At 35.0% G+C, this 25,000-nt stretch overlaps 1 protein-coding gene and 1 long non-coding RNA gene across 5 annotated transcripts in view; both read left to right on the top strand.

Moving 5' to 3' along the window:
• The window catches only part of LOC141380852 (uncharacterized), a 38,529-nt gene extending 21,524 nt beyond the window's left edge, over window positions 1-17,005 (top strand). The window contains exons 2-7 of one of the 2 annotated variants that reach the window (XR_012400149.1): window positions 9,802-9,855; window positions 9,927-10,087; window positions 10,317-10,383; window positions 10,560-11,096; window positions 14,379-14,481; window positions 15,887-17,005. This is a non-coding gene — a long non-coding RNA (uncharacterized lncRNA). The remainder of the gene's footprint in view (window positions 1-9,801; window positions 9,856-9,926; window positions 10,088-10,316; window positions 10,384-10,559; window positions 11,097-14,378; window positions 14,482-15,886) is intronic. The other variant, XR_012400150.1, reaches the window with a different exon arrangement.
• Window positions 17,006-19,637: 2,632 nt separating this feature from the next.
• The window catches only part of LOC101886654 (A disintegrin and metalloproteinase with thrombospondin motifs 20), a 114,579-nt gene continuing 109,216 nt past the window's right edge, over window positions 19,638-25,000 (top strand). For all 3 annotated transcript variants that reach the window (XR_012400027.1, XM_073942460.1, XM_073942458.1), the window contains exons 1-2: window positions 19,638-19,923; window positions 23,318-23,661. Coding sequence is in view for 1 of the 3 variants with exons in the window: in XM_073942458.1 (XP_073798559.1) it covers window positions 19,830-19,923; window positions 23,318-23,661 (438 nt within the window). In the remaining 2 variants the exon portion in view is untranslated. The remainder of the gene's footprint in view (window positions 19,924-23,317; window positions 23,662-25,000) is intronic.

The raw sequence follows: 25,000 nt of genomic DNA, 5'->3' as shown, positions 1-25,000 counted from the left end.
TTGCATGTTAGCATGTTTCTAGTATGGATTGGCATTGTTAGCATGTTTCTAGTATGGATGAGCAGGTTGTTAACATGTTTCTAGCATGGATTAGCATGTTAGTAAATTTATAGATTTATGGATTGGCCTGTTGTTAGCATGTTTCTAGTATGGATTAACTTGTTTAAGTATAGATTAGCATGTTGTTTGCACATTTCTACTATGGATAAGCATGTTGTTAACATGTTTCTAGTATAGATTAGCATGTTTGCATGTTTCTATTATGGCCTAGCATGTATTTAGCATTTCAAGTATAAATTAGCATGTCGTTAGCATGTTGTTTTCAGTATGAAAAAGCAGGTTTTTAGCCTGTTTCTAGAATGTGTTAGCATGTTTTAGTATGCGTTTGCATGTTGTTGAAATGTTTCTAGTATGGATTAACATGTTTTAGTATAGATTAGCATGTTGTTGCCATGTTTGCTGTATGGATTAGCATGTTAGAATGTTTCTAGTATTGATTAGCAGGTTGTTAACATGTTTCTAGCATGGATTAGCATGTTAGCAAATTTATAGAATAGGTTGGCCTGTTGTTAGCATGTTTCTAGTATTGATAAGCACGTTGTCAACATGCTTCTAGTGTGCATGTTAGCATGTTTGTGGTATGGATTAGTACATTGTTAGCAGGGTTGCTATAGTGGGTTAGGGGTTAGCATGTTAGCATGTTGTTAGGTTAGCATCCTAGCATGTTGTTAGCATGTTTCTAGCGTAGATTAGCATGTTAACATGTTTCTAGTATTGATTAGCATGTTGTTAGCAGGGTTGCTATGGTGTTTCTATAGTTAATAGGATCAGAATGACAAATGAACGAAAATTAAATCCTGTAAAAATGCAATCCTAGCATGTTACTAGCATGTTTCTAGTATAGACTAGCATGTTGTTAGCAGGGTTGCTATGGTGCTGCTATATTTATTAGCATCAGAATGATAAAATAACGAAAGCTGAAGTTATTCCTGTAAGAATGCAATCCTCCTCTCTAAATATCGGCTTGTCTGAGATGGCCCGTATTTAGCTAGCACAGCTAATTAGGAAAAGCTAGCATACCAGACACTCGCATTAGCAACACTTAGACCCTGCTAATAGACGCTGACCTCAGTTCTAGCCACGGATTGGCCACTGAGGTCCGAATCCCGCCCAACACACTAACCTGTTATTTAGGGCTGTGTTTAAAATAGAGCAGCAGTTGTCTGAGTCCAGCCTCCGGGGAATGAAGGAACATTCCTTCTCTTCCCAATCCACACCACGTCAATCACACAAGAGCCTTAATGGAGGAACCGCTTGTGCTCTTAGTGTGCGCTAGTTACAGGTCAGGGATCAAATGCTAGTCAGCATCTTTTCCTATGTAGTCATCAACAGGAGAGTTATGGATTTCCGGCACTGTTATGGTCAAAGACTCAACAGTATTTATGATGTGCAATGGCAAGTTTAATATACAACTAATAAACTCTCTGCTCACAAAGAGCTCTGCAGATGTGTTTTACTTCAGATTTTTCATGCAATAAACAGGGTGTTAATAGATGTTGGCTCTTTTTTTTAGACTCGTGACACATGAACCAACCCCTTAAACCAGTCACTGTACTCCATTATTTACATGAGGGGCTGAGGGGTTTCAGCTGTTAATAAACACAACACAGCACAGTATGATGAAGGCGAGTGCCAAACCTGAGCTTAAACTTCTGTAAAAAAGGCATTTAAAAAGTGAATAAACTTGGTGATTTGAAGTGCTTAGTTGACTTTGAAAAAGATTGGTTGCCTTTAAGAGTGATCAGTTGATTTACAAAAAAAAAAAAAAACGATTGGTTGAATTTCAAAGTGATAAGCTGAGTTTGAAAGCGATTGGCTGACTTCAGGAGCGACCAGTTGATTTAAGAAAACTGGTTGACTTTAAAAATGTTTAGCTGACATTAAGAGAGATCGGTTGATTTAAGGAAATCGATTGGTTAAATTTAAAAGTGATTAGTTGACTTTAAAAGTGTTTAGCTGATATTGAGTGATCTGTTGATATAAGGAAATCGATTGGTTGAATTTAAAAATGTTGAGTTGATATTAAACGTGTTTAGCTGGCATTAAGAGCGATCGGTTGATTTAAGGAAACCTATTGGTTGAATTCAAAAGTAATTAGTGACTTTGAAAGCAACTGGCCTACATTAGGAGCGATCAGTTGATTTCAGGAAAAAATCAGTTGGTTGAGTTAAAAAGCGATTAGTTGATTTTAAAAAGGTTTAGTTGGCTTTAAAAGTGATGAGTTGACTTTACGAGTGATCAGTTGATTTACAGGAAACCGATTGGTTGAATTTAAGAGATATTAGTTGACCTTAAAAGTTGCCTTTAAAAACAATAAGATGATTTAAGAAAAACCTTTTGGTTGACTTTAAAAGTGATAAGTTGACTTAAAAATGGCCTTTAGGGGGATTGGTTTACTTTAAAAGGGATCAGTTGCCTTTAAGAGCAGTCAGTTGATTCATGGTAAGCCAACTGGTTGACTTTAAAAGTGATTAGTTGTCTTTAAAAGTGACCAGTCGATTTAAGTGAAGTTTCTTAAACTAATTCGAGAGTAGCACGTGATAGGATTGACTACAGCTGATCCCTATTACTAATCACTAACTAGCCAATCAGATCACTCTAAATTCAATAGAAATATCCAGCATAAACTTCATTCCTCATCTTTGTTTTGGAACTTTAGACTTTACTATAAGGAGGAGTAAACTTGTTGCTTGAAAGGTGATTTGAAGTTTGTGAGATTATTGTTTTAAAAATGATTGATTTAAGGAAATATGTAGGTTGACTTTAGTTTACTTTAAAAAAGGTTAGTAAACATGTTGCTTTAAAATACATTAGTTTAATAAAGCCATTATTGACATTACTTTAAAAAAAAGGTAAACCTGTTGCTTTAATACTGAGTAGTTGACTTAAAAGTGATTGGTTTATTTTACTATAGAAAGTTGTAAAATTGTTGCTTTAAAAGTGATTAGTTGACTATTTTTAAAAAGTTAGCCCATTGCTGAAAATCAATTAGTTGATTTATAACAGCAATTAGTTGAATAAAAACACTATAAATTAATTGGCTTTTTTTAGTTGCAGGTCAGGGATCAAATACTAGCTTTTTTATCAACAGGTGAGTTTTTAAGCCATTATTTGCCCGACACATGTATTTTCAGACACTTTTATTGTCAAAAAGCCAGCAATATTTATGAAGTGCAATGTCATGTTTAGTATTCAACTAATAAACACTTTACCATGAAATGGTCCTGCAGATGTTTCTTTATTCCACAGTTTTCATGCAATAAACAGAGTATTTAAATATGTTGGTAAAAAAATATTTCTTAAGTACTTAAGTTTCTCAGTTCAACTTTTAGACTCGTGAAACATAAACCAACCCCCCAAACCAGTCACTGTACTCCATTATTTACATGAGGGGCTGAGGGGTTTCAGCTGTTAATAAACACAACACAGCACAGCAAACGGAGCATGCAGGATTACTGTAGTATCTGATGAAGTGTCAAACATGACCTTAATAATCTGTAAAAACAGGTTAGTTGACTTTACTTAAAGTGAGTAAACCCGTTGCTTTAAAAACTATTACTTAACTTAAAAAAAGTGATTAAATCCTTTGCAGTAAAAGTGATTAGTCGACTTTAAAAGTGATTAATAAATTTACTTTAAAAAGGTGCGTAAACTTGCTACTTTAAAAGTGATTAGTTGACTTTAAAATTGGTTGACTTCAAAAGTTATTAGTTGACTTCAAAATTGGTTAGTTTACTTTAAAAGTGATTAGTCAACTTTAAAAGTAATTATTAAATTTACTTTGAAAAGGTGTGTAAACTAGTAACTTTAAAAGTTATTAGTTGACTTTAAAATAGGTCAGTTGACTTTAAAAATGATTAGTTGACTTTAAAAGTGATTAGTTGACTTTAAAATCGATTAGTTGACTTTAAAATCGGTTAATTGACTTTAAAAGTGATTAGTTAACTTTAAAAATGATTAGTTTCCTTTGAAATAGGTAAGTTGACTTTAAAAGTGATTAGTTGACTTTAAAATCGGTTAATTGACTTTAAAAGTGATTAGTTAACTTTAAAAATGATTAGTTTCCTTTGAAATAGGTAAGTTGACTTTAAAAGTTATTAGTTGACTTTAAAAGTGATTAATTAACTTTAAAATCGGTTAGTTGACTTTAAAAGTGATTAGTTAACTTTAAAAATGATTAGTTGCCTTTGAAATTGGTAAGTTGACTTTAAAAGTTATTAGTTGACTGTAAAAGTGATTAGTTAACTTTAAAATCGGTTAGTTGACTTTAAAAGTGATTAGTTAACTTTAAAATCGGTTAGTTGACTTTAAAAGTGATTAGTTAACTTTAAAATCGGTTAGTTGACTTTAAAAGTGATTAGTTAACTTTAAAAATGATTAGTTGCCTTTGAAATTGGTAAGTTGACTTTAAAAGTTATTAGTTGACTGTAAAAGTGATTAGTTGACGTTAAAATCGATTAGTTGACTTTAAAAGTGATTAGTTGACTTTAAAATCGATTAGTTGACTTTAAAAGTGATTAGTTGACTTTAAAATCGATTAGTTGACTTTAAAGGTGATTAGTTGACTTTAAAATCGATTAGTTGACTTTAAAAGTTATTAGTTGACTTTAAAATCGATTAGTTGAGTTCAAAATCATTTAGTTGACTTCAAAATAGGTTAGTTGACTTTAAACATGATTAGTTCACTTTAAAATCAGTTAGTTGACTTTAAAATCGGTTAGTTGACTTTAAAATCTGTTAGTTTACTTCAAAATAGGTTAGTTGACTTTAAAATAGGTACTGTAAGTTGACTTTAAAATCGATTAGTTGCCTTTAAAATAGGTACTGTAAGTTGACTTTAAAATCGATTAGTTGCCTTTAAAATAGGTTAGTTGACTTTAAAAGAGATTAGTTGAATTGGGAGGGATTAATTGACTTTAATAATCATAGCTGCTTTTTAAAGCAATTTGTTTACTTCAAAAGCATCTAGTTAACTTTAAAAGAGATTAGTTGACTTTATTAGAGATTATTTGACTTTACTAGAGATTAGCCGACTTTTAAATGTTTGTAAACCTGTTGCTCTGCAAGTGAGTAGTTGAATTTAAAAGTGATTATCTAATTATTATTTTTTTCAAACAATAGACTGTAGACTGATTGCTTTTACTTTGATTAATTGAGTTATTGCCTGAAACTGTTGCCTTAAAAGAAAACAAACCTGTTGTATCTTAGAACTGTTCAGCTGATTAATAACATTTTTATTAGTAAGCACATTGTTCATTAACTTAATAATTGTAAGTAAACTCAACTAATCAGTTGTACAGTGCATTAAAGTATTCTTGAAGTGTCATGCAAATGCATTGATTATCTCACATCTTCTGCATTTATGTAAGACTTCAGCATCACTCGCAAGTTCCTGCAAATGCATCATCATTTTACTATGTCTGATCTGAAGGCAGTTTAACCTCATCTGTCCTCATCAGGCTCTCTATGTGATCAATATAAGCTGATTCTGGATCAGCGGTGGGCGACATCTAGTGCTCCCGCATGAAGAGTCTGTCTGAAAGGCAGTTTTGTGAATCCTGCAGCTGCTGGCCAGACTGAAACCTGAGAGCGCAGACGCGTTTCACGTCACAGTCTTCTCGAGCTAACACTGGTGATTTAATCCATGCGCTGATATGTAAGCATATTAACAGTGCATGCATGCAAATATTTAGCTTCATGAGAAATTAGCCATGTAATAGCATTGTGATAAATATTGGCTTCTCATTATGATGGAAACCCGACTACTGTTATCATTAGTAATTAGCTGGGTTTATGCAAATTTACAGAACTACACAGTAGGTGCTGTTCTGCTATTGGCTAGAGCTTCCCAAAGATTAACATATAGAGCTGATGCGTATTGGATCGGCATTATAGCTTAGATGCCCAACCCTAATATATATATATATATATATATATATATATATATATATATATATATATATATATATATATATATATATAGAGCTATTGATTGATTTGTTAGTTGATTTTTTTTAAATCATCTATAACTTTTTTTACTGTTATTTATGATGTTAAGCAACCAATCTTATGAGTAAATCTTAGAACAAACATATAAAATATTTCACCTCTGATATTATATTATATTATATTATATTATATTATATTATATTTTATTATATTATATTATTGATTCATTCATTTTGTTCATTTTTGCAAACCCAGGGAAAACATGCGAACTCCACAGAAAAATGCCAACTAACGCGGCGGAGGCTCGAACCAGCGACCTTCTTGCTGTGAGGTGACAGCACTACCTACTGTGCCACTGCATCACCCTATATTATATTATATTATATTATATTATATTATATTATATTATATTATATTATATTATATTATATTACATTATATTATATTATATTATATTATATTATATTATATTATATTATTTTTCCAGGGAAGTGACTATTAAACAAATGTTTCCAAATAAATGCACCTCGACATTAGATTAGATTTAATTGGATCAGAAAACGATCTATATTCTTTATTTTAGTATGAACATTTAATTTATATGTATTTTTTTTTTATAATGGATAATAAAAACAGCATTTTTTCTGCATAAATCTTAAATATATTGTTAATGCAATACTTAAAACAATATTATCACAAACTTCCCAGTATAATGCAATCATGCAAAAACAATATCCATCCCAGAATTCAACATAGCAGTCTGTTGTAGAGCAGCTAACATCCAAACACCCTACTTCAGTTTTTTATATAATATGAAGATTAAAGTTAAAAAGGGCAACGCTGCCAAAACGGAAAATGTTGCATATTGAACGAGGCTGTTTTCTCCGCTATAAATTGTCTGTGCACATGGAAACAATGACACCCGGATTAAATAAAGATGAGGGTGGAGTGGAAACAGGGATGTGTACGCTTACTCATGTCATAGACACTTTGTGCATGTTTGGCACTGATAGGCCTGTCGCAATAATCAATATATCGACTAATCGTGCTGTACACATGCACATGGGCTCAATCATTTTTGGTCACGCAATATATAAAATTAATTTCAGCAAGGTTTTAGCTGATTGCACGTCTACTCTCTGTCAGCGTGCGCAGGAACTCTTCAAAAACAATGCCCGACAGCTGAAGAAAAGCGCAATTTGTACGTTTTCTCTTGACAACTACTGATGGTTTGGAAGAAGTTCATTCACAAATGACGTTAAAGCAGACCTCATTGTCGAAGCTTATATTTAGACATTCACTAAGTCACAGAATCTAAATAAGGTTAAGAATGAAACTTTTTTACACAATAAACACAATTTTTATGCTCGCTTGGATGTGTGCCAAAAAAGGAAATATGCAAATAATAATAATAATAATACATTTTATTTAAAGGCGCCTGTGTAAAATAATGGGAGATAGGCAAGCATTTGCCAAATAAACTCATTAGCCAATCAGTGAACATTGCACTCACATGACTTCATTATGCTTGCCTTGTTTACTGTTGGTTGCTGGGTTACCAAAAAAACTCAGTCAGCCACTCTTACAATGATAAAAACACACATAATTCACATTACAAGGGAAACCGAACTACCGTTACGATGTGCTAATCACTAGCGATCTAGCTACTAACACTACATGCCACATATACGAACTACAACTTCCAGCATGCACCTCACACACACCAGTTCCTGTTTCAGATTGATTACACAGACACAGCTGAAGGATCATGATGAACTGGCTACATGGACTCTAAAAACGGCTTCAGACACGTTTTCCTTTCATTAGCGCCTTTCACACTTACAGATCTTTCTCTATGTGTGAACAGGCCCTTTTTGAAAATACCGGTTAATTCCTTCTGGCTACTACAGCACACACTCATATCATGTACATGTCGACATGCGAAAGTGTTTCTCTATATGTTTTCAGCGAAGTTGTTCACAATACTGATCATCCACAGGGTTTGTGATGTAGTCAAATGTTTACAAATACAAGCGCAGCTGTTTAGAGCTCATTTCTGGTTAATGATGTCAGAATCTACCGCTATTTTGGAATAGATGTGTGAATGCTTTTTTCTGGAAAACTCCCATAATGTCCTCAACTGTGTAAACAGCGATTTTTGAGTTTACCGGTAAAGTCGTTCCGGAAATTTTCTGGATATTTACCAGTATCACTGTGTGAAAGGGGCTCTTGTCTTGCCCGTGTTTACACAATGTCACTCCATCATGCTTGGCTTGTTTACTGTTGGTTGCTAGGTTACCAATACCTCAGCCATCCACTCTCACAATAACAGAAACGCAGCTCATTCAGATTTTATTGTCTTCTTTTTTTTCTTTTCTTTGAAAAGCTTCGATTTGCATTACGATTGAAACCCAACTACTATTAACGTTAGTCACATGTTAACGGCAGCATCGCATGAGCAACAAATAATAGACCTTTCTCCAAATTATGAATAAAAATTCGGCAAAATGTTTTGCGTTTGCTTGGATGTGTGTGAAAAAGGGTTCATTTGAATATTGAGAGATGGAAACACACGTGACGTGGTGAACATTACACCCATGTGACCCCTTCATGCTTGGCTTTTGGTTGCTAGGTTACCAATACCTCAGTTAGCTGCTCTAACATAAACGAACCTTATTCAGATCAGTTTTTTTGTTGTTTGTTTTTTTGTGATCTTTGAAAAGATTCGTTTCTCATTACGATGGAAACAAGGCTACAATCAACATTAGTTATTAGCAGGGATTTCATCAGCAAATTTCCTAATAAAAATCCCTTAATTCCCTTAATTTTATTATAATTTTTAAACATTTTATTTTTTACAATATTTTAAATTTTTAATATTTGAATATTATAATTTTTAATATTTATACTATAAGGATTGTATTAGACTTGTGCTAAAAAGCGTTAATGTGAATAATAGGAGATGTAAATGTATTTACTGAATAAACGTTACGCCCATGTGACTTCTTAACAATTGCTCGCTAGGTTACCAAAACCCCAGTCAGCCGCTAACCATGAATAAAAATGCACCTAATTCACATTTGGAATTTATTTATTTATAAATATTATTTATTCCTGCATTCTTTTAAAATATTTGCTTCACATGTCCATGTAAACCCGACTTATATCGCTCAATGCAATGGTTTCTGTGACAATATATCAATCAACAATTATTAATACTGAAACAAGCCTTGGTGTTTGCATGACTGCTTGAGTTCACAATGCAAAAGTGGAACTGTACTTCAATATAATCCAAAGTTTCAGGCCCTTTAGGAGAGCTGTAATGAGGTGAGACAGTTCCTCTAGTTTTATGTGAAGCCTTCAAAGCTTGTAAGAAGTTCACAGAAAGTTTAATATTCATCCCTGACAGTTCTGACACGTGATCGTTTTTACACTGATGGCTCTTTTTAACTAGTTGTTACCTGTTACCACCAGCAAACATTTGGATTGTCTCCAGAACAAACCACTGTTATACAATGACTTGCCTAATTACCCTAACTTTACCCTAATTACCCTAGTGAAGCCTTTACATGCCACTTTAAGCTGAACACTAGTGTCTTGAAGAATATCTAGTATAATATTATTCACTGTCATCATGACAAAGAGAAAATACATCAGTTATTAGAAATTGGGGGCTGATAACTCATACCTCAGCTGTATGCAAGTAAAAATAACTCAACAGATCGACAATCAGCCCGAGCTATTGACTGATACCTCTCCACACTTTTTGTTTTTGTGTGTTTCCTCCATCAGGATTGAAGACTGTCATCGAATCCTCCTTCAGGAATCTCTAAACCCTCATGTCGGGTAAGAGCACAGGGGTGGGAAGTTTAGATCTCCGGATGGTTGTTTTGACAGCGTCGCAAATCTGTCTTCAGGGCTAATCCTGAGAGCTCACCTCTGGAAGCTGAGGAAGAGACCTGACATTCCTGCAGCGCTGGAACTTTGGGTTTACATTTTGGAGGATTTGGGATGCGATGGATGAAGTGGGATTTAATCCGGAGAGAGGCGCAGATTGCAGGAGAACACCTGTCTGGAGGTCAGGATGTCGTTTAAAGGTCTTTCACTGTCTGTTAAAATAAAGATAGCTCATAACAGGCAGATGTTTCAGTATGCACACTCATACTTTTAGACTCAAGCATTAAACAACATTGATAATAATCACGTCCGATAAAGGCATCTTGATTTCCTTGTTAGCTGAACCCATGACCTCTGAGTGTCTCGGTCTCCTTTTTGAGAACTCTCCTCTTTCCCTCAATGACTTTTAGAGGGTCTTCATGCAAACAGTCAGGTCAGGAGCTCATTTCATTAGCTGGATGAACAGCACAGACTGAGGTAATCACATTTCAGGCTTCGGAAAGTGGCTAAAGTGATTGATTTTCCTGCTGGCTCAGCTCGTTCTGGCCAAATCCTTCACTTGACCCTGATGTTCGGCATTTTTCACTTTAAATGAAGTGCCTGCAGAGCCAATTCATCCTAAACACTTACTGTGCTCTCTTCGTCTCTTTCAGCTCATGTTTACTGACGCCTTAAACTCCAGACGAGTGGGAAAAGGTGTCCGCTTTGAGGATGAAGCTTTAAAGGGGAGCTGTTATGCAGAAGTTAATATTTATAGGGGGTTGTGTGTCAGCAGTTTGTGAATACTCCCCGGCCACTTTATTAGGTACACCTTACTAGTAGCAGGTCAGACACGCGTTTGCCTTCAGAACTGCTTTAATCCCTGATGGCAGAGATTCAGCAAGCTGCTGGAAATATTCCTCAGAGATTTTGCTCCATATTGTCATGATAGCATCACACAGTTGCTGCAGATTTGTCGGCTGCACATCCATGATGCCAATCTCCCGTTCCACCACATCCCAAAGCTGCTCTATTGGATTGAGCTCTGGTGACTGTGCAGGCCATTTGAGTACAGTGAACTCATCGTCATGTTCAGCAGTCTGAGATGATTGAGCTTTATGACATGCTGCGTTATCCTGCTGGAAGTAGCCATCAGAAGATGGAGACACTGTGCTCATAAAGGGATGGACATGGTCAGCAGCAATACTCAGGTAGGCTGTGACATTGACACCATGCTCAACTGGTACTAATGGACCCAAAGGGTGCCAAGAGCATCCAAGTGTCATGCCATACTTCAAACAATATACATCTCTTCATAATCAACAAAAATATTATACACATGAATTTTACCGCAAGCTGAATATTTGACCCACTTCTTTACCACATCATGGTAAATTAACCATTTTATTATGTCATTTCATCTTATATTTAACATATTCAATTCACCCTTTGTCCATTTCCTCATTAAAACACTGACCCAGAGTAAATGTTATAAAGAAAAACAGCTAACACATTTACTGGCTAATTTCTGTAGTATTTATTCAATATTTAATCAGTCTTTTTTTTAGTAACCGTTTGATATTTAGCACATATAGATCATGTAGATCATTTCACAATCAGTGTCTGAAGGTTTTAACTGGGTCAATAATTAACCGCAGCTTAAATATGAAGCCGTCAGGAGCAGAAAGGTGTGTGGGTAATGTTAACAGCGCATGTTTACTGTCTGCATTCAGCTCAGGGTCAGAAACCAGCGCAGGCGACTGAAGAAAACAACACCTAAAGATCACATTACAGGCTAAATACATCTGTGTGCTTTCTCAAGGGATTCTGAGGGACTTTCTAGAGCGTGTGGAAAGTCATTTTAGTGCTTTGGGTTGTTATGGTTAAACTAAAATATATATATTTATATATATATATATATATATATATATATATATATATATATATATATATATATATATATATATATATGAATAGTTGCTGAAGATTAAACAAGAGTAAGACAATGATTGACTTTAACATTTTAAGTTATTGTATTGTGTGAAAAATGGTAATACATAAGGGAATTACATTAAAAAAATAATAAATAAATATATTAGAAATTGCGACTCTTTATGAACTAAGAAAACTAAGATATACTGAAAAAAGTTATCCAGTTAAAGTGAGTAAATCTTATTTAATTAAAGCAAAATAAGTTACAAAGTAGTGAGCACAAAAGGGAAAAGTGTGTATATATTTCATGTTTTAACTTGTGTACAAACTAAAAAATAAATGAATAGTTTCAAAAGTAGGGCGGCACGAAGATTGCTGGTTCGAGTCCCAGCTGGGTCAGTTGCATGTTCTCCCCATGTTGGCGTGGGTTTCCTTCACAGTCCAAACACATGCACTGTAGGAGAATTGAGCAACTAAATTGGCCGTAGTGTATGAGTGTGTATGTGTGTGTGTGTGTGTGTGTATGTTGTGTGTGTGTGGGTGTTTCCCAGTACTGGGTTGCAGCTGGAAGGGCATCCGCTGTGTAAAACATATGCTGGAATAGTTGGCGGTTCATTCCGCTGTGGTGACCCCTGTTAAATAAAGGGACTAAGCTGAAAAGAAAAGGAATGAATGAATGAAATGTAAATATAAATAGTTGCTGCAGATTAAACAAGCCATTTCAGGAGTAAAGTTTGTCGCATACTTGACACTGTGTGCACATGACATATGGATGTTTCGCACACCAGACGCGCACATTCGCATGTTATTTACAATGAGACTATTCAGATGCGCTCTGTGACCCAGCAGAATTATGAACAGTGTCCTGAGTCGTGATAGAAACCTGTGTTTATAATACTGAAAAGCGGCGCTGCTTGGCGACGACAATGATTTTACAATAAAATAATGATTGTACTGTGTGTAATGGAAGTGCAAAAGGGAAAGTTGTGTTATTATACAAGATTATATATATTTCATGTCTTGTGTACGAACTAAGAATAAATTTAAGAAAAAATAAATAAATATATAAATTATATATGTATATATAAACTAAATAAATGTATTTAAATCACATGTATGCATAAATTTCAATAAATGTATTGAAACTAATACCTTAATTTTAGCAGAACAGTAAGACGTGAAAAATCGTCAACCAGTTAAAGTGAGTAAATAATTAATTAAAATCAATTTTTAAATAAAATAATGATTTTAATAATACTTGTTCAAATTTTAAGTTACAGTGTAATAAGAATATATAAGGGAAAGTTATGTAATTGAATAATATTATATATATTTTTTACTTGTGTACAAACTAAAAAATAAACAGTTAAAGTATATAAAATAATAAAAATATTTAAAAAAAATATTAAAAACTGTACCTTAATGTCAGGAGAACACTAAGCTCATTCATTCATTCATTCATTTATTTTCTTTTCAGCTTAGTCTCTTTATTAATCAGGGATCCCCACAGTGGAATGAACCGCCAACAATTCCAGCATATGTTTTACACAGCGGATGCCTTTCCAGCTGCAACCCAGTACTGGGAAACACCCATACACAAATTCACACTCATACACTACGGCCAGTGTAGTTGATCAGTTCCCCTATAGCGCATGTGTTTGGACTGTGGGGGAAACCGGAGCACCCGGAGGAAACCCACACCAACACCGGGAGAACATGCAAACTCCACACAGAAACACCAACTGACCCAGCCGAGACTCAAACCAGCGACCTTCTTACTGTGAGGTGTCAGTGCTAACCACTAAGCCACCGTGTTGCCCTTTACAAAATTATTTATATATATCTATTTCATGTTTTTACTTGTGTACGAACTAAAAAATAAATAATTTCAAGAAAATAACAATTTCAAATATAAAATAATAAAATCTAAATATTAAAAATAATAAATAGTAAAAATATCTAAATAAAAACTCCTTCAGAATTTGTATTAAATAGTAACTGAAAGTCAGCAGAACACTACGCTATAATGAAAGAAGATATCAAAATAAAGTAAATGCTTAATTAATTCAAAAATAAAAATATCAGAAAATAGTCAGAACTTCAATCAAAGAAAAATCATTTTCAGACTCCGCTGACAGAAATATGCTCTTGTTTTAGTCATAAACTCAATGAATTTTGAAGCATTTTTCAGAAAACCCGCTTTAATTTCTGCAGTCGCCCATTAAATATCTAGATTTGACATTTGTCCTGAAAACAGCACAGAAGAACTGAGGAATGGCGTGCTCTTGTACTGCGCCGTGCACAACACATTTGGCAGGATTGTGCTCTTCTGGCACGCTGTGAAACAAAACTGCCTTTGCAAATTTGCGCAATAAATCCCGATTCCATCAGCCTTCAACATGTTCCTGATATACAGTGTGTTTGGACAGTAAGTGCACGTGTAAGATGATCTGCTGCCTCCTAAATGCAGTTTTTCACATTCCTTGTCGGCAGAAGACACACTCAAACACTTTCCCTTTGCTTCATGCGTTGATGTTCTCTCACTAATATTAATATTTCAGGATGAGTTGCAGAATATAAACAGTTTCCCAGAGTCCTGCTGGGGGTCACGCAGAGGTCAAGGGTCGAGCAACATGGTCGGAAGCTTCCAACGTCCAGCAAGCGGTGAGCTTTCTCATTCATTCATTCTCCTTCAGCTGAGTCCCTTTATTCATCAGGGGTCACCACAGCGGAATGAACCGACAACTATTCCAGCATATATTTTATACAGCAGATGCCTTTCCAGCTGCATCCCAGTAATGGGAAACACCCATACACACTCATTTACACACACACTCATACACTAGTGCCAGTGTAGTTGATCAGTTCTCCTATAGCGCATGTGTTTGGACTGTGGGGGAAACCGGAGCACCCGGAGGAAACCCACACCAACACGGGGAGAACATGCAAACTCCACACAGAGACACCAACTGAGCCAGCCAGGACTCGAACCAGCAGCCTTCTAGCTGTGAGGCCACAGTGCTAACCACTGAGCCACCAAGTCACCCGAAGCGAGTTTATATTATGGAGAAAAGACTTCAGATGGTGAATGGAGACAGCAGTTGTGCTCCTATTTTGAAATGTTTAACACACGGCACTTTGTAACTTTTTAATTTAGTGTCTGACTCATTTGACCTCATTTGTATTATTTATTATGATTTGCTCATGCACTGATGGGGGTTGGGTTTAGGGGCGGGGTTTGAGGTTTGGGACCACACCTCCTTTTAAAAATTGCATGAATTTTTTATTAAATTTGACTCAATTTTTGTATGAGTGAATACACTAAGCTGACAAAACCTAAAAAAGGTACATTTTCTTGTGAGATCAGGCTGGAATATTGCATAAAATGTGCTTATTAAAAAGCCATATTTTTTGAAAATGCACATAAATAAATGTAGGGGAGACCGGAGATGACTGTAACACAATTTTTCTTTAGCACCTAAAACTACCTTATTTTTTAGCTACATGACTGAAACTTTTAGGCAAAGTACCCACATTTGTCTACTACAAAAATCCACAATTTAAATTTCTTAAACTATGTCACAGACTTTGTGAGATGATGACAAATACAAAGTGGTCATTTGTTACTGACCACTGCTGGGGTAGGTTGTAACAGGTAAACAAAATGCACAAAAACTAAGGGCACTACAAGTGATATGTCCCAACAACAGTTTTACTGAAAATAAATAGCTGCAACAATACAATATATGTGAACACTGGAAGTGTATGTGCATGTTGTGTGTGTTTGTGCATGCACAATTGCATTTGTTTGTGCATGTCTGTATGTGCACATTGATATTAATGTGTGTGTAAGTGCATTCAAAACACGTGTTTCAACCTACCCCGCCACTGTCACCCATTGTTTAGCTAGCTGTATTAGCATGGTGCTTTGAAATTAGCAGGAGGTTGAGACACCATTATTTACTAGAGAAACTACAGTTTGACCTGATATAACTCATACAACATCATCTACAACGGCGGAGGTACTAAACAAAATATCATCTTGTTTTTTTTCACTTTCTTACCTCAGAATTCGATTTTCTGTTGGAGCTTCAGAAGAGATTGCAAGACTGACGGGAAAATCTTCATGTGTGATTGTTAAGTTAACCTGAGGAGACTGAAAATGTTACATGACCCCTATCTCATCCCTGATTGGTGGAATTGGTAGTGTTGCAACTCTCCCTGTGTTTCAACTATACCCGGTCTCCCCTATGCGCACAACTGAGACGGCTACACTTTTCAGTCTGCATGCTGTGATCAGCGGTGGAAAGAGTACTGAAAAGTTAAAGTAGCATTACTTGCCTAAAAATGTTGTGCGAGTAAAAGTATATGGTGTAAATAAGTAGGAGTAAAAGAGTAGTGAGTGCATTGATGTGCATGCGTAAAAGCTCAGATACTGAATTATTTTATTTAAATGACTTAGAGTGCATATAGAGTCGATTAAGTCGTTTGCGGTGCTTCATGAGAGTGTGTGTAACATTAGCTCGATTTAATGACAATTTTTACTTTACGATAAAACAATATCAATATTCCCTCAGGTCAGAATGATGGTGATGATCTCCTCATTTAGCTGAACATCTGGTTTATCTGAGATCCTAATTATATCTCTGTCTAATGAGCATCTTCACATGTTTCGTTAGGCTCTTTTACAGGGTGAGATGATGATTTTAAAACCAGTAGGAGAGCAAATAAAGCTTTAATGCGCACTAATAAGTGTCCTGAGGCTCTCAAACACCTGCGAACAGAGACTGCACCTCTCTCAGAATGAGGAGGATTATCTGAAGACACATTTATGAGAACCGTCGCCAGTACAAACACATGTTTATTTAGTTGTTAGGATGCGTAGAATAAAGAAATGTAGTGCTGGCTTCCCTGAGGACAGCGGTCATAAACTTCCCAGAGGGATGTGTATCATATCTCATATCTCTTTCCTCATAAAATGCATTTACAGCTCTGAAGAATGAAGCTTGTGGAGTCTTTACGATGTTTTATTGCATCTGTTAGGTTATTGTGCTCTCAGGAACCAGAGAAAATGAGTGTTTTTATGCTGTTGTAACTGTTTTAGTGCGCTAAGTTGAATTATAATAACAGGGTGACTTCCTTAATGATGCATTAAAGGTTTCATCTTAATAAACAAACATTCCCTCACTGTTTGCTGTGATTATTTGCATTGTTATTTGTTTTAATAGTGTGCATTAATTATGTTGGACTGATTTTAATTGGATCATGTGCAGTTTTAGTTTTGCGTGCACTTATTTTGATTTGTTAGTTTTAATAGCATGCATAATTATGGTGCATATTAATTTTTCTATCTGTTATTCAGTGCATCATTCTTTCATTATAGTGCCTACTTTAAATTCTAAACTTTTAAGTAAGTTTTGTTTTGTCTGAAAATTGCATTCATTTATTTCCCAAACTGAATTGTCATTAAATTAAGCATTTTTTTAAAGTGTTTGTACTGTAAATAGCTGTTTTGTTAAATTATTATAAATAAGTTTCAGTGACATTAAAGCAGAAATGCATACAGTAAACACATGCAATGCATTTAGATTTTTAGATTCAACTTTGTCATTACACAATGCAACAAAATGCACTTTAGGTCTGAGCAGCAGTGCAACAGCAGCAAGTGCAGGATACAGGTATCAGTGCAGTTATAGAGAAACTATGGTGATATTCACAGATAGATGTACTATCAACATTATATACAGGTTGTATTAGCTATGAACAGAGATTTACAGTAAATGAGTATATATTCAGGTTGCTATTAATAATCAGAAGTGTGCAGACAATTACAAATATATATGAACAGTGGGTGTGTACATAATTACAAATGTCCATGTGCAGTGGTTATGTCCAGTTCAAATAAATGAATCAGTGCAATGTAGCACAATGAATATGTGCACTGCAGCACAATAACATGAGTTAAACTGCATAAAAGTGCATGTTTTTAGACTTATTTGAATGGCACTTCAGTTTGGGAAATAAATGCCTGAAAAGCTTTCTGTTATGAAAGCTCTACTTGGCTGAATTTACAGTAGACACTATGTAGTGTTTTTGAACCATACTAAAGTAAAGAACATTTGATATATCATATATCATTATCAGTAATAATATTTAATATAGCTTATATGAACATATTTTTAATTAATGGTTTAAAAAAGTACATGCAAATATTTTTGCATTATGTAAATATATATATATATATATATATATATATATATATATATATATATATACATACATACATACATACATATATATATATATATATATATATATATATATATATATATATATATATATATATATATATATATATATGCTATATGTAAATAGAAAAAATATATATTAAAAAATAAATAAAAGTATTTGTAAACCCATCGGGCACACAACATCATAAGACGTTAATATTAGGTTAGATTTAGGTTGTGATGTCAGGTGACCAAAATTCAATGGTCTAGCCAGCGTCTAAAGACAACGTTATTTTGACATTGAATAGCGACGTGAAATGACGTTGATATTTGGTTGATTTTAGATTGTTAGAAACAGGCCAAAATCCAATGTCGAGTTAACATATTAAACCCGCGTCATATTGATGTCAGATACTGATATTTATTCATCAGGTATGGCAACCAAAAGCCAACATCTAATAGACGCCATAGTGGTAACGTTCACACAATGTCAAGCTGTAACATCATTAGACGTAGATATTTGGTTGATTTTAGGTTGTGTTAGAAACTGACCAAAATCCAATGTGGAGCCAACATCTTTAACCAGCGTCATATGCCATGAAGTCAGGTGACCAAAATTCAATGGTCTAGCCAGCGTCTAAAGACAACGTTATTTTGACATTGAATATCGACGTGAAATGAAGTTGATATTTGGTTGATTTTAGGTTTTTAGAAACTGACCAAAATCCAACGTCGAGTCAACATCTTAAACCAGCGTCATATTGACGTCAGATACTGATATTTATTCATCAGGTAAGGCAACCAAAATCTAACGTCTGATAGACGTCATAGTGGTAACGTTCACACAACATCATCAGACGTTGATGTTTGGTTGATTTTAGGTTGGCCGTTTTACGTTGGCCTGGCGTTATGTTCTGACGTCAACCTGACTTTTATTTCCAAACAAAATGCAACGTCCCCACAACACTGGGCTACAACAATGTTGACATCCTGTGTCTGCTGGCAATATTTCTTGCAATTTGTGCTTTATGTAAATCATAAATTAATTAAAAGTGTAAAAATTATTTAAAAAAAAAGAAAATAGTTTTGCTCTATAAATAGTAAAAATAGTAAACATAATAATAAAACTACAATATATTTTTGTAAAAATGTAAAAATATAAAAACAGTAATAAAATAAATTCTAAAAGTACATGTTAATGTTGTAAATATATTTAAAAACAAGTTTTATTGACATTAAAGCAGAAATGCATGCAGCAAACAGTGCTGGTGAAGGTGCATGTGTTTACCCTGATCTGATCACTCTTCAGTTTGGGAACCGAATGCATAAAAAGTTTATTTGCAAAAAATACAGCTTTCTGAAAAGGAAAATTTCTGCAGGTTCTGTGGAGCTCAGTTCGTCAGAGCTGCAGTGAAACGAGCTCTGATGTGATTTGATGTGATTCAGTGGTCGAGTGTAGAGTCTGGGGGGCGTGACAAGAGCCTCAGTGTGTGTGTGTGTGTGTGTGTGTGTGTGTGTTTGTGTGTGTGTGTGTGTGTGTGTGTTTAGGGGGGTGTCTTATGGAGAGCCGGAAAAAAAATCCCTGATCTCAGAGAGCCGCGATTCTCGGAGCGGCTGCGGGAGTTTTAGCGGCATGTCGGCGGATCGGAGCCGCTGCAGCTGAGAAGTTTAGCCGGCACACACGCTTCAGCCCCGGGGGAGCATCCAGACCGAGCACCGAGCAGAAGCGGCGGCGGCGAACATACGCACACACACACACACACAGGCGCGCGCCGGGGAATCATGCGGGCTCCTGCGCTCCGGCTGCTGGGACTCGTGTGGCACGTCTCCGCGCTTTTACGCAGCGCACACACCTACAAACTCCACCACAAGCAAGGTAAAACACGCGTAAAAACTCAAGCGAGCCGATCAGTGGCGCTTTGATGAGTTTGAGTGACTTATAGAGAAAAAGCATGCTGTGAAACTCCATAGCCTAACTTCAGAATGATGAAGAAGTGCATGTCTGATGCTGGATTGAATGACATCTCTGTAAATGCACTGCGCTTTGCGTTTCGAGTCATTGAAACAAACGCTTTTGCATTTTGCATGAGGTATGAAGGATGAAAAAACACTAGTTATTTATTGTTGACATTATATAGTGTTTTTGAAGAATACTGTAGTTTAATCTAATATATGGCCGTATACACATGCATATATGTAAAATTGAACAGTATAAAGGAACAAAATATGTAAATAGTATATGTCATTTATGTATGTGAAATCCAAGCATCAACCTGCATGTCATGCATGTGATGTGCATATATTGCCGTGTATATATGAAGTACTTGAATTGATCTGTTGTGGTGATTCTACAGTTGCTATGGTGACAACAACTTAAGTAATTGATCTGCTGCGGTAATTATATTGTTGATATGGTAATACAACATCTACAGTAATTGATCTGTTGTGGAGATTCTACAGTTGCTATGGTAACACAACAACTATAGTAATATACCTGCACTGGTGATTCTACAGTAGCTATGGTAACAACAACAACTATAGTAATTGATCTGTTGTGGTGATTCTACAGTTGCTATGGTAACAACATCTGCAGTAATTGATCTGTTGTGGTGATTCTACAGTTGCTATGGTAAAAACTATAGTAATTGATCTGTTGTGGTGATTCTACAGTTGCTATGGTAAAAACTATAGTAATTGATCTGTTGTGGTGATTCTACAGTTGCTATGGTAACAACATCTGCAGTAATTGATCTGTTGTGGTGATTCTACAGTTGCTATGGTAAAAACTATAGTAATTGATCTGTTGTGGTGATTCTACAGTTGCTATGGTAAAAACTATAGTAATTGATCTGTTGTGGTGATTCTACAGTTGCTATGGTAAAAACTATAGTAAGTGATCTGTTGTGGTGATTCTACAGTTGCTATGGTAACACAATAACTATAGAAATTGATCTGTTGTGGTGATTCTACAGTTGCTTTGGTAACACAACAACTATAGTCATTGATCTGTTGTGGTGATTCTACAGTTGCTATGGTAACGCAACAACTATAGTCATTGATCTGTTGTGGTAATTCTACAGTTGCTATGGTAACACAACAACTATAGTAATTGATCTGTTGTGGTGATTCTACAGTTGCTATGGTAACACAACAACTATAGTAATTGATCTGTTGTGGTGATTCTACAGTATCTATTATCAGTTTAGTACAGTAAGCTGGAGCATTCATTGACACTGTAGTAAACACTATACTATATACAGAACTGTACTATATAAATGCTTCAGAACACATCAGATGCAGATGCAGAAATGCGGTCGGTGTGATTCTGCGCACACCTGTGTGAACTTGACTTCATTACAGCGCAGCAGACCTGGTGAATCACGCTCTATATATAGCAGAGGGTGAATCCAGGTTAGAGGGATAGTTCACGCTAAAATGAACAGCTCTGTCAGCATGTACTCTCCCTTTACCTGCTTTAAACCTTTATTAGTTTCTTTCCTCTGTTGAACACTAAACAAGATGTTCTGAAGAATACCTACAACCGCTAACTATCGTTCTCCTCATTATTTGTTTTTCCTGCTATGGAAGTCAATGGTTACAGGTTTTCAGCTTTCTTCAAAATCTCTTGGTTTGTGTTTAAACTTTACTGTCGGCTTATTTCCTGCATTTTATTAAGATGTTAACTTTCCTTTTAAAAGTTTTAAAGTGTGATCATATTCTACAACCCTAACCCTTCTCAAACCTAAACCCAACTTCTACCATGCTAACTGTAATAAGCCGATCATTTGCAGTTAATATTGAGCTCGAGGTGTTAGTTAACTGTTTGTTAATAGCGCAAACAAGTTTTGAACAAGTGAAAGGGAGGGTAAATATAATGACAGAATTAGCATTTTGAGTGATTTTTGATCTCTTAAATGATCTTTGCTGAAAGTGTTGACTATGTTTTAACTTAAAGAAACAGCTAAACCAAAAATAAACATTTACTCACTATTTGCTATGGAGGTCAATGGTTACCGTTTTTCAGCTTTCTTCAAGATATCTTAAGAATAAAGCAACTCAAACAGGAACAAGGGACGGTAAATAATGGCGGAATGGACATTTTAGAGTGAACTATCCCTTTACTTTGCTTTGAAGTGCTGAACATGTCTTCTATGGTTTTAACTTAAAGGGTCAGTTCACCCTAAAATGAACATTTGCTCACTATTTATTCTCTCTCAAGGAAAGCTAAAAACCAGTAACCATTGACTTCATTAGTAATAGTTTTTTCAACTATGCAGGTCAATGGTTACTGGTTATTTAAAATAAAAAAGAAACTTCAGAAACTCGTAAAGGTTTAAAAAAAATGATACAGAAGTGGAATTGTTATTTTTTGCGTACATACATTACTTTTGCGTTACTTTTTTAATTAAGAAAATAATGTTGCGCTACTTTTGTGTTACTTTTTAATTTTTTACATGTGTTACTTTTGCATTGCTTTTAAAAGTGTTGTTACAATGTTGCATTACGTTTTCACTGAAGAAAATAATGTTGCGCTACTTTTTCTCTTATGGAAATAATATGTTGCATTTTTGTAGGATACTTTCCCATTGCTTTTAAAAGTGTTGTTACAATGTTCCGTTGTGTTTTTACTTAAGGAAATATGTTGCGTTACTTGTTCATTTCGAAGTATTGTTACTTTTGCTTTTTGCTTTTAAAAGTGTTGTTACAATGTTGCATTATGTTTTCACTTATGGAAATAATATGTTGCATTATTTTGCGTTACTTTTGCATTGTTTTTTTTTAAAGTGTTGTTACAATGTTGCGTTACGTTTTCACTTATGGAAATAATGTTGGGTTATTTTGCGTTACTTTTGCATTGTTTTCTAAAAGTGTTGTTACAATGTTGTTTTACGTTTTCACTTATGGAAATAATATGTTGCGTTATTTTGCGTTACTTTAAATTGTTTTTAAAAGTGTTGTTACAATATTGCATTACGTTTTTACTTAAGGAAATATGTTGCGTTACTTTTCCTTTTTGAAGTATTGTGTTACTTTTGCATCGTTTTTAAAAGTGTTGTTACAATGTTGCGTTACTTTTTCACTTAAGAAATTATGTTGCGCTACTTTTTAATTTTTCAATTAACGTGTTACTTTTGCATTGCTTTTAAAAGGTGTTGTGTTACAATGTTGCGTCACTTTTTCATTAAGAAAATAATATGTTGTGCTACTTTTGCATTACTTTTTTCCTTTTTCAAGTAATGTGTATCTTTTGTATTGTGTTTGTTTTTCAGAGAGCTTCATCCGGCAGCTGTCGGCATATGAGATCATCACTCCGGTGCGCTTGAATGATTTCGGAGACTCGTTTCCACAGCGGCTGCATTACCGGCGGAGGAGGCGCAGTGCAGACACAGATCCCTCTGCCTCTAGGGCTCATTACCGCATTGAGGCCTTCGGTCAGGCCTTTTACCTCAACCTCACGGCAGACTCCGGGTTTATGGCTCCGTCCTACAGTGTTGTGCATCTGGGAGAGCAGGAGAATCGTGGAGATGATGCAGATCTGCACCATTGCTTCTTTAGAGGACACGTAAACGCACGCAGGGAACATCACGCCGTCTTCAGCCTCTGCACTGGACTGGTGAGTGCAGGGTTACTATTTAAAGTGGTACTGTATGTTACAAAGTGTTGCGTTAGTTCTTTAAACATAGCTAGAAGTGTTAGTTCCTTTTTAACTATGTAACGTTTTTAGCATTTAAAAAAGGTAATAAAAAGGCAGTGTTATGTTACTTTTCGTTACTTTTCATTTAAGAAAAGTGATGCATTGCGTTTATTTTTTGTTAAATTTCTATTTAAGCAAATGAATGCGTTGCGTTACTTTTCATTACTTTTACATTTAAGGAAAGTAATGCCTTACGTTACTTTCATAGCTTTTTTTATTTAAGGTAAGTAATGCGTTGCGTAAATTTTCATAACTTTTTCATTTAAGAAAAGTAATGCATTACGTTACTTTTTCATTACTATTTCTTTTAAGGAAAGTGATGCCTTACATTAATTTTCATTACTTTTTCATTTAAGGAAAGTAATGCGTTGCCTTACTTTTCATAATTTTTTTTAAGGAAAGTCATGCGTAACATTAGTTTTCATTACTTTTTCATTTAAGGAAAGTAATGCGTGACGTTACTTTTCGTTAATTTTCATCTAAGAAAAGTGATGCGTTTTGTTACTTTTCAATACTTTTTCATTCAAGAAAAGTTATGCGTTACGTTACTTTTCGATACTTTTTTATTTAAAGAAAGTAATGCGGTAAGTAAATTTTCACTACTATTTCGTTTAAGGAAAGTAATGCATTATGTTAGCTTTCATAACTTTTTTATTTAAGGAAAGTGATGCGTTCCGTTACTTTTCGTTACTCTTTCAATTAAGGAATGTAATGCCTTTACATTAAATTTACTTTAAATGTAATGCCTTCATTATTTTTGTTATTTTTCATTTAAGCGATGCATTACATTACTTTTCGTTACTTCTTTATTTAAGGAAAGTGATGCTTTATGTTACTTTTCGTTACTCTTTCATTCAAAGAAAGTAATGTGTTGCATTACTTTTCGTTACTTTTTCTTGTAAGGAAAGTAGTGCGTTGCTTTAATTTTCGTTATGATTTCCTTTGAGGAAAGTAAGTCTGTCATGACGGCAGGACTAGTTCTGTTGGGGAATATTAGTCTTTGGTTTAATTGTGTTTTAATTACTGGACGAGTGAACTACACTAAATGTAGATCTGCGCTGGTAATAGTTTCCTCCGCTGTGGCGGTTTTATGGGAACGTGAAGCATTTCTAGCTTGTAATTACAAATCCAGCAAAGTCCTGAGCGTGTTTTACTAGCAGGAAATGATAATTACGGTGATCCCGAGATGAGCGCAGGATTAGTCCTCTGTGAAGATCAGGCTCTGGGTTAGTGGAGGTTTTCCTCCTCTGTTCTACTC

Source organism: Danio rerio, chromosome 25, assembly GCF_049306965.1.
Source record: "Danio rerio strain Tuebingen ecotype United States chromosome 25, GRCz12tu, whole genome shotgun sequence".
Taxonomy (NCBI): Eukaryota; Metazoa; Chordata; class Actinopteri; order Cypriniformes; family Danionidae; genus Danio; species Danio rerio.
This window is presented reverse-complemented; position numbering and strand designations above follow the sequence as displayed.